The sequence below is a fragment of the Corvus brachyrhynchos genome, unplaced genomic scaffold (assembly GCF_000691975.1).
Source record: "Corvus brachyrhynchos isolate BGI_N302 unplaced genomic scaffold, ASM69197v1 scaffold114, whole genome shotgun sequence".
Lineage (NCBI taxonomy): Eukaryota > Metazoa > Chordata > Aves > Passeriformes > Corvidae > Corvus > Corvus brachyrhynchos.
The window spans coordinates 5565979-5580775 of record NW_008238337.1 but is presented as its reverse complement, the minus strand read 5'-3'; the positions used below and the strand labels follow the sequence as shown (position 1 = coordinate 5580775).

General features: G+C 38.8%; 2 protein-coding genes and 1 long non-coding RNA gene across 4 annotated transcripts in view; 1 reads left to right on the top strand and 2 right to left on the bottom strand.

Moving 5' to 3' along the window:
* HSCB (HscB mitochondrial iron-sulfur cluster cochaperone) overlaps nt 1-5130 on the bottom strand; it is a 9899-nt gene extending 4769 nt beyond the window's left edge. The window contains exon 1 of the mRNA XM_017734920.1: nt 4678-5130. Coding sequence (XP_017590409.1) covers nt 4678-4875 — 198 coding nt within the window. The 5' untranslated portion in view covers nt 4876-5130. The remainder of the gene's footprint in view (nt 1-4677) is intronic.
* Nucleotides 41-12954, top strand: CHEK2 (checkpoint kinase 2). Of its 2 annotated transcripts, XM_008634084.2 has the most exons (15): nt 41-871; nt 1097-1351; nt 1870-1994; nt 2259-2406; nt 3164-3254; nt 4254-4362; nt 5411-5464; nt 6038-6099; nt 6613-6712; nt 7197-7283; nt 7992-8155; nt 8371-8486; nt 9817-9902; nt 12060-12140; nt 12723-12954. In XM_008634084.2, the coding sequence occupies exons 2-15, from the start codon at nt 1102-1104 to the stop codon at nt 12816-12818; spliced, it is 1569 nt and encodes a 522-aa protein (XP_008632306.1). In that variant the 5' UTR covers nt 41-871; nt 1097-1101; the 3' UTR covers nt 12819-12954. The 2 variants fall into 2 exon arrangements, with proteins under 2 accessions (XP_008632306.1, XP_017590408.1); XM_017734919.1 differs by lacking the exons at nt 41-871; nt 1097-1351 and adding an exon at nt 1367-1467 and having other exon boundaries at nt 12723-12951.
* Nucleotides 8147-14791, bottom strand: LOC108446870. Its single transcript, XR_001862210.1, has 4 exons — nt 14693-14791; nt 12684-12792; nt 11705-11743; nt 8147-8230 (listed from the first exon to the last, which is right to left on the bottom strand). It is a non-coding gene; the product is annotated as an uncharacterized LOC108446870 (long non-coding RNA).
* Nucleotides 14792-14797: the final 6 nt, after the last annotated feature.

Here is a 14797-nt window from a genome sequence, read left to right as displayed (position 1 = left end):
GGTGCGAGGCGGCCGCTGGCGGCCCGGCCCCGCCGTCTGGGCGTTTAGAGGGAGGTTTAGGTTGGATACGAGGGAAAATTCTTTATGGAAAGGGCTGCCTAGGTCAGAGGTGGGGTCACCATCTCTAGCGGGGGTCCACAGCCGTCTGGATGTGGAACCAGGGGACAGGGTCAGTGGTGGCATTGGCATTGCCGAGGAAGCTGGGCTCGGTGGCCTCTGTCTTTTCCAGCCCGCGTGGTTCCGTGATTCTGTTCGGTTTGCGGGCGGCTGCACCAGCACCGCCTGTGTTTGTAAACACCCGTAACAAACGGGACGTGGGAGGGTTCTTGGGAGCTGTTGTGTTTTTATGGCTCGTAATGAAATGTAGCGAACCGATAAGGAGAATTTTACATTAAACTGTATGGCAAGCTAAAAACCCGCTATAGAGGCGGTAAGATTGGCAGGCACATGGACGATCCAGGAGTCCCGGTGAGCCCTGGTGTGTTGGAGAAGGCTGGCTGTAGGGATGGGCTGGCTGGTGGAGCATTTATTAAGTGGAGAGGGAGGCACGACACGCTACGAATTTCCGGGCTGTAACGCGGCAGGGAGACGCTGTTTCTCGCCACGTGCCGACAGCTGCCGGGGCTGTGGTGGGTGTCTGAATCTGGCAGAGTTTTGTACATTCATTGAGTACAGGTGTGATAAATCCCTCGCGCACTTTCAGGAAAATGTATGTCGTTTTACAGTTCTTACTCTTTTCAGTTTTTCTCTTTGTTTTGGGGGACCAGCCGTGTTCCCTTGCTCCGTGCGGGGATGCTCTGTGAGAGCACAATCCATGCCTGTGTGACCCAGTGTGAGCGCTGAAGTTCACGGAAGCAATCCGGGAATAAGGGTTAGTTTTGTTCTGGAACCAGCAGAGGCCGCTCCACGTTGTATTTTAAAAGGAAAACCGTCCTAGTTTGCAAAGTTACGGGGAATTTACGTATAACCCAGACATGTACGCTTTGGTTGGAAGTTTTACTGAGAATGGACTTGGACATTTAATAGTACAGTGTGTGAGTGTTTGCCAGTTTTACTTTGCTGTAGTAATTGTGGTTTTTTAACGTTCTCTTTGAAGCCAACATGTCTCGAGAGACTGGAAGTGAAGCACAGCAGTCTCAAAGTGCCCAGCAGTCACAGTGTGGTACCAGTTCCTCTTCCAGTGGTTCACAGAGCACTAGTCAGTCTTCCTTAAGTTCTGGGACTCTCAGTTCTTTGGACACTGTTCCCACTCAGGAGCTTTCATCGATCCCTGAGGACCAGGCATCTGAAGAGCTGGTTCCTCAGCCTTGGGGTCGACTCTTTGCACTTGGAAAAGGTTTCAGCAATTGTGGTATGTGCGTACTGTAATAAACCTCTTGGTTTCTTTGTAGGATCTCAGAAAAGTTCTGAGCAGCTTGGTGAAGAGCAGTGTCTTTTCATTTTCAAATTAAGTACAAGCAAATTTAGGTATGCAACTTTTGCAATAATATTTTATTCCATACTACATCCCAGTGTTTACACTGAGTACTTGGATACACAGCTTCCATAGACTTACAGAATTTCTGGGGTGTTCATGTTCTTTGTTACATGCTTCATTTTTTTTACATTTTTTAATTGATTGTGTTTAGTTATATGTCTTTATATTGCTGAAGGTGAACTGAAAACTACCACTGCTAAAGAGGGTAAAATTATTAAAGGATTTGACAAGGTGTGGTGCTTTGTATGAGTTAAGACAGACTTGATTCTATGGGAAGAATCTTGTCTTTGTTATCCTATTCATTATCACTTGGCATTGTTCTATAGTGCCATAGTTATTAACTTCCTGCAACGTTGTGTTCTCTCTCTGCTGTACTTTCCTCTCCTCTGCAGACTGTGTGAATGAGGAATACTGGTTTGGGAGAGACAAAAGCTGTGATTACAGTTTTTCCAAGCTAGGATTGTCTGAGACTGGCTTCTACCAAAACTATAGCAAGAAGCACTTCCGAATTTTCAGGGTAAGTGCTAAAAACATTAACTCTCTGTCTATTTTGGCATAATTCAAAAAGAGACTTTGGGGCAGAAATCCTAAAGAAATCAAAGTATCTTCAGGGTTGACTCCTTTAACAAGACTCCTGGCAATGCCCCATTCATGTGGTTTATGAAGTAAACTTACAGTCTCGTTTCTTGAGTCAACAATAGTAAATCTCTAGTCTGTCATGTCTTTACTGTAAAGTCACTTGTTCTTTACTGTCATCTTTCCCATTTTTTTTCTCTTTCAGGAAATGGGTCCAAAAAATTCCTTTGTTGCCTACATTGAAGACCATAGTGCAAATGGGACATTTGTTAATAGAGAGCTCATTGGAAAAGGAAGGAGGCTTCCACTGACACACAACTCTGAAATTGCACTGTCTATACAGACCAATAAGGGTAAAATGTGCTTTAACTTAAGTAGATTTTTCATGTATTGACCGAGAGGTTTTCTCTGCATTGATTTGAATATATTTCTTGGGAGCTGAGGTGCTTCATGAGCACAGCTCGTTAATAGGTGTATTAATACTGACATAAAAATTATCCATGTCCCTGTCAACCCTAGGAAAAAAATAGAAAAAAACCCTTTAAAAAATCTGCATCAGATAGCACCTTACTAGAGTATTATCTTTGATAGCTGTTTTCCTATTTTTGAAACACTTTTGGGCTTCAATGGCTGTGCATATGATGGTGGGAACAGGGGAAACAGACTAATCAAGAAAAGTTGCACACACCCCCCCTCCCCCCAGATACTTAATCAGATGCTGTATAATAAATAGAAAATCCTCTTAAAAATTAGCGGGGCTGGGCTTTTGTTTCTTTGTCTTTGTTTTTCCACTAAGATGCTGTCTTCTTGATTATTACTTATCTTTGATCTCTGCTGGGACATTGAAATTAGCGCTCATTTTGTCCTTAAATGTAGTTAATTAGTTAAAGGCTGTTGTGAATTTAACACCAAAATGTAATTTTTCAGCAATAAGATCACCTTGCTAACCCATAGCTGGTGTAATTTATAGCATATGTTTAGTTTTGACTCTAGCAGGCATTATTTTCTCAGTTATATGGTTGACTATAAAAGCTCACAAAACATAGCTGTTTGTTATAACAAAAATTTTAAATTTAACAATAGGAAAATTATCTCAACTTGTCTTCTCAGTGTTTGTATTTTCTGATCTTACGGTGGATGATCAGATGATGTTTCCTAAAGAATTCAGAGAGAAATACATCATGTCAAAGACTTTGGGAAGGTAAGCATCCTTCTTCCCTCAGTAAAAAGGATTAACTCTTTTACCACTGTCAGTACACTGTGCTGGTATTAACTGAGCTGCTGTTTTAAAAGGAAAAAAGGAAAAAAAAAAGTGTGATAGCGTGAGTAAACATGTTCTTTACATGTTTAAACAGTAATTTAAACAGGAATTTTGGCTTTGTCTCTCTAATTGGTTTGGGGTTAGTAACCTACCACCAATTGCAAAAATCCAGTTTTTGTTTTGTTTTGGTTGGTGGGGTTTTTTTTCTGTAGAAGAGAATGAAGTCTGTAAATTCTTAATGAGTTTTTAAAGCTTATATATTAATTTACTCAGGTATTGGAAGTGGAAGGAAGAGCTTTATGTCAGAATACAGCTTCCTACAATATCACTATTGAGGCCTTCAGACAAAAAGGGAAAGAACTGTCCAGGAAAAAGGAGAGAGAGGCTATTTTAAATGGGGGCTATTTTTTTCTCTCTTGAAACGGTCAGTGAACAATTTGGAGGTGAATAATTAAGTAGAAAAAAATCAGAGTGGAAAATACAAGAATTTCTTTCTGTAATAGAATGGCTGTTTAGTAAAAATACAAGTGTTGTAATTCCTGTTCCTCAGATTTGTGCAGTCCAGTGTTAAGAGAACCCTTCCTAAGTTCTCTTCTCTTAAATGCCTTTGCATGAAGGAAATGCTGACAGAGCTTGTCCTTCATATCTGCCAGTACTTTTGGTACAAATAGAGTAGCTGCTCTGCATATTTACTCCTGCAGTTTTGAATGAATGGTCCTTGATAACACTTGCTATTTAAATGGACTTTCTAACTCTTGAATGTTTCCTGAGTACTGTAGACTTTCTAACAGTTGAATACTTCCTGAGAAGAGGCAACGTGCCATATTCAGAAAGTTAGAAAGCAGCAGCACCAAATTATGCTTTCATTTGCCTGCACTTGTTACACAGATTTTTGACAAGTGTTTGTAAGCACTGACAAGAGCTGTGCTCTGGTTTTAGTGGTGCCTGTGGAGAAGTCAAACTGGCATTTGAGAAGAGCACCTGTAACAAAGTAGCAGTGAAAATCATCAATAAACGGAAGTTTGTGGCAAGTGGCTTGAGAGAGACAGTAAGTATTTTGGTTTGTTTGTCTGTCTTGGCCATCTTGCAGTGGCCATGGAATATTTGGTAACTTCTCTGACTTCTCAGCTATCTTCAACTAAAGAGGATTTTCTTACTTAATGTCTTCTGTATTTAATTTCGAAATGTTTTTTGATCTTGTATGATGTATGGAATTCCGTAGGAAATGCTTCCTTTCATTCCTTGACCACATTCCATCAGGTTCATCAGTTTGGACTATTAATGGGATGTGTACAAAGGCTGGTGCAGAGTCTTGTAGGGTCTGGTTTATGTCCTGAAATGCATCAGGTAGACACATCATAACCAGCAGAGTCTTGACCAAAAATGTACCAACTAAGCTAATTTTGTTGAATGCTCCATCATAATACTTTTTAAGAAAATTGTATGAAGCCTTTTGGGAAGGGCTTTTCATGTGTCTAATGGCAGAAGCCAGGATTTGGAGAAGAACAAAGAACACTGGCTTAAGATGCTGTTGTGAATTAGGATTACTAATATATGCCATTGTACAAAACAGAGACAGGAGTATATCTGGAATGTTGTGTGTTCAAAGATGATTGATTTGGATTGGAAGAAGAGCAAAAAAGAAAATCCCTGCTGAGTTGATTTTGAGAGTTGAGCCTAAGCCACAGATTAAAAGGATCTGGTTATGTTATCTTGCAAAATAGGAGAGAGTAGGATGTAATTTTAGGTTGGCCCATCTGTGAAGCATCTTGGAGGGAGAAAAGCTGTTCAAAGGACAATACAGGTATATAGGTAAAAAGAATTTTTTTTTTTTTTTATCTGGAAATTAGTTGGGGATTTCTAACCTGCAGTGAAATTACATGTCTGGAGCAGTATCTTGCTCCAGATAGTGACAGCACACTGTTTATTTAATTCACCAAAGGCACCTGATCATTTTATAGAAAAAGTTGTATGTTACAGTCACAGTAGCAAAAGGCATGAAATGAAGGCTTTTCTGGTACTGTCTCTTATTTCTCATATGTCTTATTCCAGAACAGCACTGTCTTACCCAATATGGTATTTGATTCTTTTAATAGAACCCAGCTTTTAATATCAATACAGAAATTGAAATTTTGAAGAAAATAGATCACGTGAGTACATTTTTATTATTTTTTGCTCCCTACCATATGTACTTGTGTAGTTTACTGACTTTAGTGTAGTAACTAAAGAGCAATTTTATCCATTTAGAAATGTGTTAAAGGGGGCATATAATTTTTCTTGTAAATTATTGAATGGGGTTTTTTTCTTCTTTTAAATATATTATATCCTAGCAGATTTGAGATTTTAAAACTTTGGATAACTGAGATGTAAATTTGAGAAGAAACATCATCACAGGAGAAGTTTTAACCTGAGCCACTGCTGCAGAAACTTTTCCTTGATGCAAGTTTTTTGTAAATGCTGTGAAATAACTAAATATAAAGACTAGTTTTCACTGGCACTTTCTTGAATTTGTATTCCCTCTTTCCTCTGCATATGAAATAAATAAAATATTGAGGGTATGGTAACTGACAACTGGAAAAAATTTGGGGTGCTCGCTAGTCACTTGTTTTAAGTGTTAGTTTAAGTGACATGTTTTGAAATACTGAAATAAAAACTTTAGGATTAATTTTTACAAATTATTCTACTTTTTTGTGTGTCTCCGTTTGTGTTCCCTTTTCTGTTAGCCTTGCTTAATCAAGATCAAAAACTTCTTTGAAGCAGAGGATTACTACATTGTTTTGGAACTGTAAGTAACCTGTTTGAAAGTAAATGCATAAAATGAAATGTTTTTTTCATAGCCACAATGAATGTATGTACTTCTGGACTGTGGAGGTTTTGCTTGTTTTATTTTGTTTTTCTTTTGCTGGCCTCCACTGTTTTTTGAAACCTTTGTAAGATTAGGAGCTAGGATAACCAGGAGAAATCATCCTTCTCTGCTTTGTGGGCGCTCAGTGCCTGGATATTGTTTGCTATGCTGCTGTTGTGGATTGCTGGAATTTTTTTTTTCTTTTTTTTTTAGTTTTTGAGCTTCTAAGAGGGGGCTGGTCAACAATCATGTAACAACTCCCAGTGAAGACTCAGGAGATTCACCCTAACTCAGCCATGCACGTGCTGTGTTTAGGATGTTGCTCTTTCCTTTTCAGAAATACGTTCTTTCTCTGTAGCCAGAATAGCCAAATGTTTTGGTCTCTTAGTCTTGTCTAAGGAGATGAATCTTTAGGAAGTCGTATGTTAGCTTGTTAACCTGCATTTATTTTAGGATGGAAGGAGGAGAATTGTATGACAGAGTGTCAAGGCCAATCAAGATGAAAGAAGATACCTGCAAGTTGTATTTTTATCAGATGCTTCTGGCAGTAAAGGTACATAATCATGAATTCCACCAAAAAAAAAAGTAATAAGATGAGTTTTTCTGACACTTGTCATTGCTAAAACCCATGCAAGCAACCAGCACAGTGTTCTTAATAAGTTGGTTTAACAACTTACTGAAGTTGTTAAGAGAGGCAGAAAACCAGAATTCCTGCAAAGGTGACACAGAATTTGGGTCTGCACACTGTGCTTGCATTGAGATGTGACATTTGAAGCATAATGATTTCTAAGGTGGTTTTTTTCCTTTGTTTGTGATGGTGTTTTGGTGTGGGTTTTTTTTGTTTGTTTCATTTTGTTTTTGTTTTGCTTTGTTTTTTTAAGGGAGAGTCATAAGTTAGGGAGCTTTAAATGCATGCCTGCCTCTTTCACAGCCATTTCCAGTTATTCTGCCATTGCCATGAGAAAAAATGGAAAGCTGACATTTTAAAACTAGTTAATAGTCTGTTTTTCCTTAATTGCCCATCTGTATGTATTTAGTATCTTCATGACAATGGAATTATACACCGAGATCTAAAGCCAGAAAATGTGCTACTTTCATCTTCTGAAGAGACATGTCTTATAAAGGTAAGGAAACGTAATTACATTTCTTGTTAATGGAGAAATTTGGGAATGTTCCTTCACATTCTTCATATTTCATTAAACATAGCCAAAAAGATACGGAATTAGTCATACAAACCATGAAGTAACTTAAAGCATAGAGGGTTGTTTTTTTCATAATTGTCATTTTACTTTTATGGATATTTCAACCCATACACTGCATATGTAATTTCAAATGTCAGTGTTTTTTTTCCCCAATAAAATCTAAATTCTTGAATTACAGACAGCATTCCCACAAATGTCCAGGCTGTATGGTGACAGGGATTTTTTGCGTTTTTTGGGTGGGAATTAGGGTTGTGGATTTTCTTTTGTGTTGGTTTTTTTCCCCCCCCAGAGAAAGCATTGAATAGATTTGCACGCTAAAATGCTGCTTTTTCAAGTAAACTCTTCTAATAGGCTACAATGCCTCTATTCTGTGGTTGTCCATTTACATCCAAATCTGAGAGTACTTTTTTTCTTGTGTAAAGTGTGATCCTTTGTCATATTTCTCCCTCTTCCACCTCTCCCATTCTCACTTAATAATGTTTGGGGTGACTTTTGTTCATAGTCATGTACTGGAAGTGGCTTGGAAGAAAGAAACTTAATGCTACCTCCTGATTGTATGTCTACAATATGATGTGTTCTAGTACAGTCCATCCTAATATGTAATGTGGTGTTACCATTTTTAAATACAAGATTACAGATTTTGGACAATCCAAGATTCTTGGAGAAGCTTCTCTTATGAAAACATTATGTGGTACTCCCATGTATCTTGCTCCTGAGGTTCTAAATTCACTTGGGACTGCTGGATACAGCCGAGCTGTGGACTGCTGGAGTTTAGGAGTTATTCTTTTTGTATGGTAAGATATTGTGTAGATGTACCTTCACTGGACAGTCTTTGACATACATGGCTTGAGACTTGGCAACTTCAGTATCTGTATGAGGAAGCGAAAGTGCGTTTAAAACTCTACACATATAAAAACACTACGACAGCAGATGCCTTAAAATGTGGGATTTCAGTGTTTCATCTGCTGTGACAAAATCTGTGTTATTTAACTTGTTTTCTTTTATACAGCTTGTGTGGATATCCACCATTCAATGAGCAAAATACTCAACTCTCTCTGAAAGATCAAATCACTCGTGGAAAATACACGTTCATCGCAAAAGAATGGAAGCATGTGTCAGACATGGGTATGACTCCAGCACAGTGGGTAGTAAAATATCTACCTCTTTTCTAGTACTTCTTGTTTTCCTTTATCCTCCTTTCAGCTGCATGGCACATTCTGTGTTAATATGTTTTGTTATTTAAACTAATGCATTAAAATTATTTACGTTCATAGTTAAAGCATTAGGGCACATACTTTTTTTATTGAAGAGATTTCTTAGTAGTATTTAGCATAACTGACCACACAAGTATAGAGTTTGTAGGCACATACATCTATTTCTCCTCTTTTCACTTTTTCTTCTGACTTCATCAAGCTGGTCTACAGACTTTAGCTAAAGATTCTTCAAGTGTTGAACCAAAAATGCCAGGAATTTAAGGAACACGAGTTAGAATTCCAAAAAAACAAATGTTCCACAAGAGTCCTTTCATACTGCTAGTCTTTGAGCTGAAAGTGTCAGTCACATTTGTGGAATCATCAATTGTGTTTGGCCCACTGTAAGTGGTCTGTGAAACAATTTTTGCATAGAAAACTAAAATGATAATTACTGTCTGTGTGCTTTTAGTTTTTTAGGACATTTTGTATGCACAAAATAATTGTAATATTTACCTTGGACACTTCTTTGTATGTGCAGAGGAGTTTCTAATATATGATGTGGTCATCCTTTGTCTAATAAACTTATCAAATATAACTCCTTCCTGAATAGTTTGAGGCTTATTCAATAATAAGTCAGAAATTCATGAGAATGTACAACCTTAACATAATTTCCCTAGTCCTACTGGTATGTATTCAGAATAATCTGATCAAATGAAAAGTAAATCTTGCCAAAATTCCTTTAGAGGAGATTTGGAGTAATAAAATGACACAAATGCTATATTTTTACAGTGTCTACTAAGCAGCTTCCTAGGAAGATGAAAGTTTGAGATTATGTTGAGCATACATCTGTATGTCCTGCCTCTTCTTTCCCACCTTCCCAGATGGATAATCTGCTTTCCAAGACACTGTAAACCAGGATAAATTAAGCTGTCTTTGCTTTTCCACAGTAATACTGAAGCCTTTAGGAAAGTGCTGAGCCTCCTGTGCACGCTCAGAATATAAATTGTGTACATGCTAAATAAATCTACGGATAATTCTGGTATACTGAAAAGTGTCGAGTTGTGTGCATGTGAAGGAAAGACGGTTGCAGTCTGCAGCCCTTCCTATGCATAGAAAAAAGAGAAGTGATCTGCCCAGCCTGTACTTCTGTGCACTGTTCTGAAGGGGTATAAGGTACATTGTCACACACAGCTTTGGTGGAGGCATATTTCAGGTAATGAATGTATTGATTGCATGCCAACCAGCTCATTTTAATACCTTAGCTCTGGATCTTGTGAAGAAGCTGTTAGTAGTGGATCCAAGCAAACGTCTTACCACAGAGGAAGCCTTAGAGCATCCTTGGCTTCAGGTAGGAATTGAGTTTTAACTGAAAGCTGGGTTGTTTGGGGAATAACTTGTTGATGTATTGTGCTTTCAAAGATTTAGTCCCTGTAGAGAGACTGCAAAAGTAGCATGGAGTTGTCTACTTTCAATACAATAAGCAGCTTCTGCATCCTTTCTGAGACACCTCTTCCCAGAACTCTTTCACGTGTGAGGATCAGGATTTGTGTTTTAGAGCCCAAGTGTCCCTGTGGTTCTGGTAGGATGGTCCTCTTCCTTTGAGCACTGTAACAGAGCCCCACTGCCTCAGATGTTTGTGTGGGCAGGCAGTGCAGAGTTTGTTTCTGGCAAGCATCCAATACTACTATGTTTTTACTCCGCTGAGTAGGAATAAGTATCCCTGGTTTGGGAACCCTCTGAGGAGGAGGTGATGGTTTCCTTGCCTCCTGTTACAGTCTAGTTAGGTTTGAGAGGGATAGTCTGTAGGTGGTCTTTTCTTAATTTTGGTACTCCAGAGGTGCCCACTGGACCTATGAGCTTTCTTGAATATATTTGCTTGAAGAGGCTGAAAAGTCACCCAGTGCACGTCTGACCCATGCAACAGGTTCTGTTTATTCACACCAAGCACAATGCTGTTCCTGTTCCTCTGCTGGGAACAGGAGAATTTCAGATGCTTTGGTCAAGAGCGTAAGAAACAGGGAGGAAACAAGGGAGTATCCCTCAGTGCTTAACAGCTGACAGTGTTCTGAGACAAAAAACATGTGTGGATGACTCTTTTTAAGTGATTAACTTGTCTTGATTGTGCTCCTGGGCATCAGGAAACATTTCCTGGCATTCATGGCTTTTACTTACTGTAGTTTTGCATGTAACATCTACAGTGAGTTAATCAGATATAGATTCTTATATTCAAATTATAATTCTGATCAGAAAAAGTTATTCAGAAACCATGCAACACTGATTTTAAAAATTGCTGGTATGCATAAGGGGGAAGGGGAAATAGATGACTGATTTAGACAAGTTAAGAATTTGAGATATTTCAGTATATAAACTTAAGGTGTTATTAACTTGATTATATATTCCATATAGGGACATCTTACTGTTAAGTTTAATTTTGAAGACAGGACAGAAGGTTCCAGAAAACATCATAGCCACAAATCCAGATGTCATCCAGCATTCAGCTGCTGTTCTTCAAACTGTTTCCCTTCAGGGGCTGTTACTAAGAGTGTCAGGTGTTCATAGGTGATGTATACTGCCTGGTTGGAAGGCCAGCATCCAGCATGCTCAGTTCTAGATATCACACACGTTGAATACTGCCACCAAAAGAGCTCCCGAGTCCTGTTCCTATGAGTAGTGAGGAGTTACTGGCTCCTCTCTCCCTCTTGTGTTGTCTGGAAGTATTGACTTTACAAGTCAGCAGGGAAAACCACATTCTTTATCTGACCAGCTGATGCCTGATACCCCTCTGATGATTTTGGGGACACTAGGGAATTTTTCAGATACTAGAAGTAAGCATGTTCTGCAGATTTATTTAAAGTAGTACTGCTTTCAAATCAGTGGTTTCAAAACATGTGTTGTTTACTCCCTTCTTTGCTTAAATCTACAACTTTAAAACTTGTTGAGCTGAGTAAACCTAAGTACTACTCAGTGGAAATGTCTTACCTGTATTTACCAGATACTTAATAAAACATTTCTGAAAGGCATATAAACAATTAATTGCTGTTTCTGCCTCTGAAATCTTCACTCAAGTCTTTTGAATGGCACAAGATTTGGTTGCATGCTGAAGAAAAAACTCAGGTTTTTGTTACATAAATGGAAAAATGTTTATCTTACCTATCAATTCAAATGTAGCCACAATCAAATCAGGTGACACTGGAAAATAAAAACAAGTCAAAATTCTATATAAAATTAAATGGATATTCAGGTCAAGGCCTTTTTGTACTACTTAAGAATAGTTAAATAAAAAAAGGTGATACTGCAATACTCCATTGCTTAGGAAAAGGAATCTCTCCACTGCTTTCACCTAAAAAACTCAGTTAAAACAGCTGAAATCCTTAGGAGCTCAGTGGTCTTTATTTCTAATTGTCTCTAGTGGTGAATGTCCCATTCACTTCTCTTTGAGTTTCCCAATCTTTGCTTTTCCCTTAAGTATTCTATAGACTACTTAGATGTTGGGGTTTTTTTGCAGGATGAATATATGAAGGCTACATTTCAACAGCTCCTTGCTCAGACACGTGCCAATATGAATCCACCAGAAACATCAAAAATGGTATGTGCAGTAGATGTTTGGAGATGACTGTATGATGCACAGAGAAACTAGATTTTGAAGTAATCTTTAATAAGAAAATCAGTTAATGTTGAGACTTTAGAGAAATATACCCTTGGGGGGCTGTATGTGGCAGCCTGCTGGTTGCTTCCTGAAGAGCAGCAGTGGACTTCTGTGCTTTGTCAACACTTGGTTTAAATGGATAGAAATACTCTCCTAGGCTTTAAAGGATTATTCATATATTTAGAATTACACTGTTGAATCTATGTTTTTTTTAATGGATTCAAATCACTTATGTTTAGTATTAAAGTAGAAATTCTCATGCTGGTGCAAGGTTAGGATGGCATTGTTCCATTCATCACCAGATGCTAATTAGGAAAATTGTGAACAGTAGCTGTTTCAAGCTGGGAGCAATGTCTTGTATGAGAACCATCAAATATAATTAGATGGATCTTGGTAGAGAAACATGGGTTAGTCATGCTGCTTTTTTGGTCACATTGTCCAACACCTGTAGTTCTGGAACAAGCAGAACAGTTTCTGCCTTACCTGGTTTCCTGGAGCCATCCTACTGTGTCTTTTTTCCAGCCAACCACAATGAGAAAGCGTCTCCATGAAAATGAGGAAGAATATGGCTCCTCTAAGCGTGCTGTTCCTTCTACGTCATTTCAGAAAATCAGGTGAAAAGCAAGAGGAAACAACTTCGTTAATGACAACTTTTTTTATGGAAAGCAGAATTTTTTACTAAGAAAAATCTTAATAATGAAATAATGGTTGAAGATACAATTTCCAAATAAAAAAATCTTCGTAAGACTGAAGTGGCTGCTGTGTATGCATGAGAATCTGCACAATTAGTCATGTTCTAGTCCATCCAGCTGTCTGACTCAAGGGAAGTATCAGAAAAACTCCTAAACTAAGTTACTAACAAATTTTTAGGCTAGCTTCATCCCCACCTACATTCTCTATTTGTTCTTTTCCAGTTTCCAGGTTAGGCATGGAAATAATGCTAGTGCTAACAGATGAAGAAGGAATACTAAGCTTGCTGAGCTTTTGCCTGAGACAGAGCATTACCTGACACAATGCTGCCCACAGACTTCTGAGGACACTTAGACTACTCAGTTCAGATGTAAAACTTCTGATGGAGCTTGAGGCCCTCTGGGCTTCAGGTAAAGCTCCACAGTGAATGCTGGACTGGCAGACTCACAGCATTGAGCTCTGGGAAGGGGCTGATTGGCTTCCAAAGCAACAGTTACCATATGCATGGTGTTTCTAACATGTGTGTCCTATGTTTATTTCCCAGAGGAGGGATGAGTAAGAGAAAACGTGATAACAAGTGATGAAATGAAGATGTATAAATTCCTGTTGGGGAAGAACTAGGAATTGAACTGAGGGCAAAAAACTTGCTTGCCTGTTTAGGTGAAAATTTTGAACTGTGTGCCTCTTACTAAAGGATATTTCTTTATTGACTGAAAGAACAGTTTAGTAACTGTTCTCCAGCATGCATCTTCTGGTTAAAGGCATCTACTGTAAGTTGATTTGTAAAGAATAAAACCTAATGTGTTATGGAATAAACCCATGTTAGGTAGGAATGAAGATACTCATGAGTCACATTTCCTATTGCAGAGACCTTGTGTGTTTCGATATATTTATAACCAACGTTAATGATAAAATGCTAATTTTTGTACACTGATACCTTTCTTAATGGATTGGATGGAGGAGCATCCATGAACATCTGGATGGAAACAACACCACTGCTTCCAGTCCACTCCAGATACACAAAGTGTGATAGACCGAAGGTGTGTCTGTCCTTGAGGACATGTCCTTTTGGTACAAATCTGTGACTGGTGCATCCTCAAGGAGTTCTGGTTGCTCATTTGAAATAGAAGGGAACACTCAGCTGCCATTTGCAACACAAAAGAATCAAAGGATGTGGTGTGTTTGGGCCAGGTCCTGCAAAAGCTGATACCTTTGGGCTTTGGTTACCAGTTACTTTAAAAAGACCTGCATCATTGCCAATGAGAAAGTAATTCCTTAGCTCCTACTTATACTGTCAATTTGTCTTCAGATAGAAATAGGAATCTTCTGTAATTTATTCCTTCATCTTTTTTTACTGCCCATGGTGGTTAGATAATCAGTAACTGCTTTGCTTGGGTCCTTTCCCTGGTTCCTGACTAAGACCTGTTTTCTAATGATGTCCTAAGTTTGATCTTGCTTATTTGATGGCTAAACTTTGGTTTGCTGGTCATGTGTTCATCATTCGATCACAGGAAGTTTTCTGAAGTTTCAGACTCATTTTTTTCTATGGAAGAGTAAGTTTCACTAGGTGAAGTGGCATCCAATTTTCACTTAAGAAATTATTTCTTTATCGTGTATTATCCGCAGCACAAGAGCCTTCAGCCTTCATAATCCATTCTGCCTGTTCATTTCAAGAGGCAGGATGGGTCACAGCACTTGGAAGGCTTTGGTTAACCAAAGTGCTGAGGCTTGCTGTGCCTGGCCAGTGCGGTGTCATTAGTGACCAGCATCACCACCTGCGGTCCGATGTGGGCCCCGCTTACTCTCGAGCTCAGGCTGCCGCTGCCTTTGGGCGACGGTCCCCCACCCGTCTGGCGACAGAGCGACGCTGGAGCTGTATCCTCCGCGAGGCCGGACGCTCGCCGGTA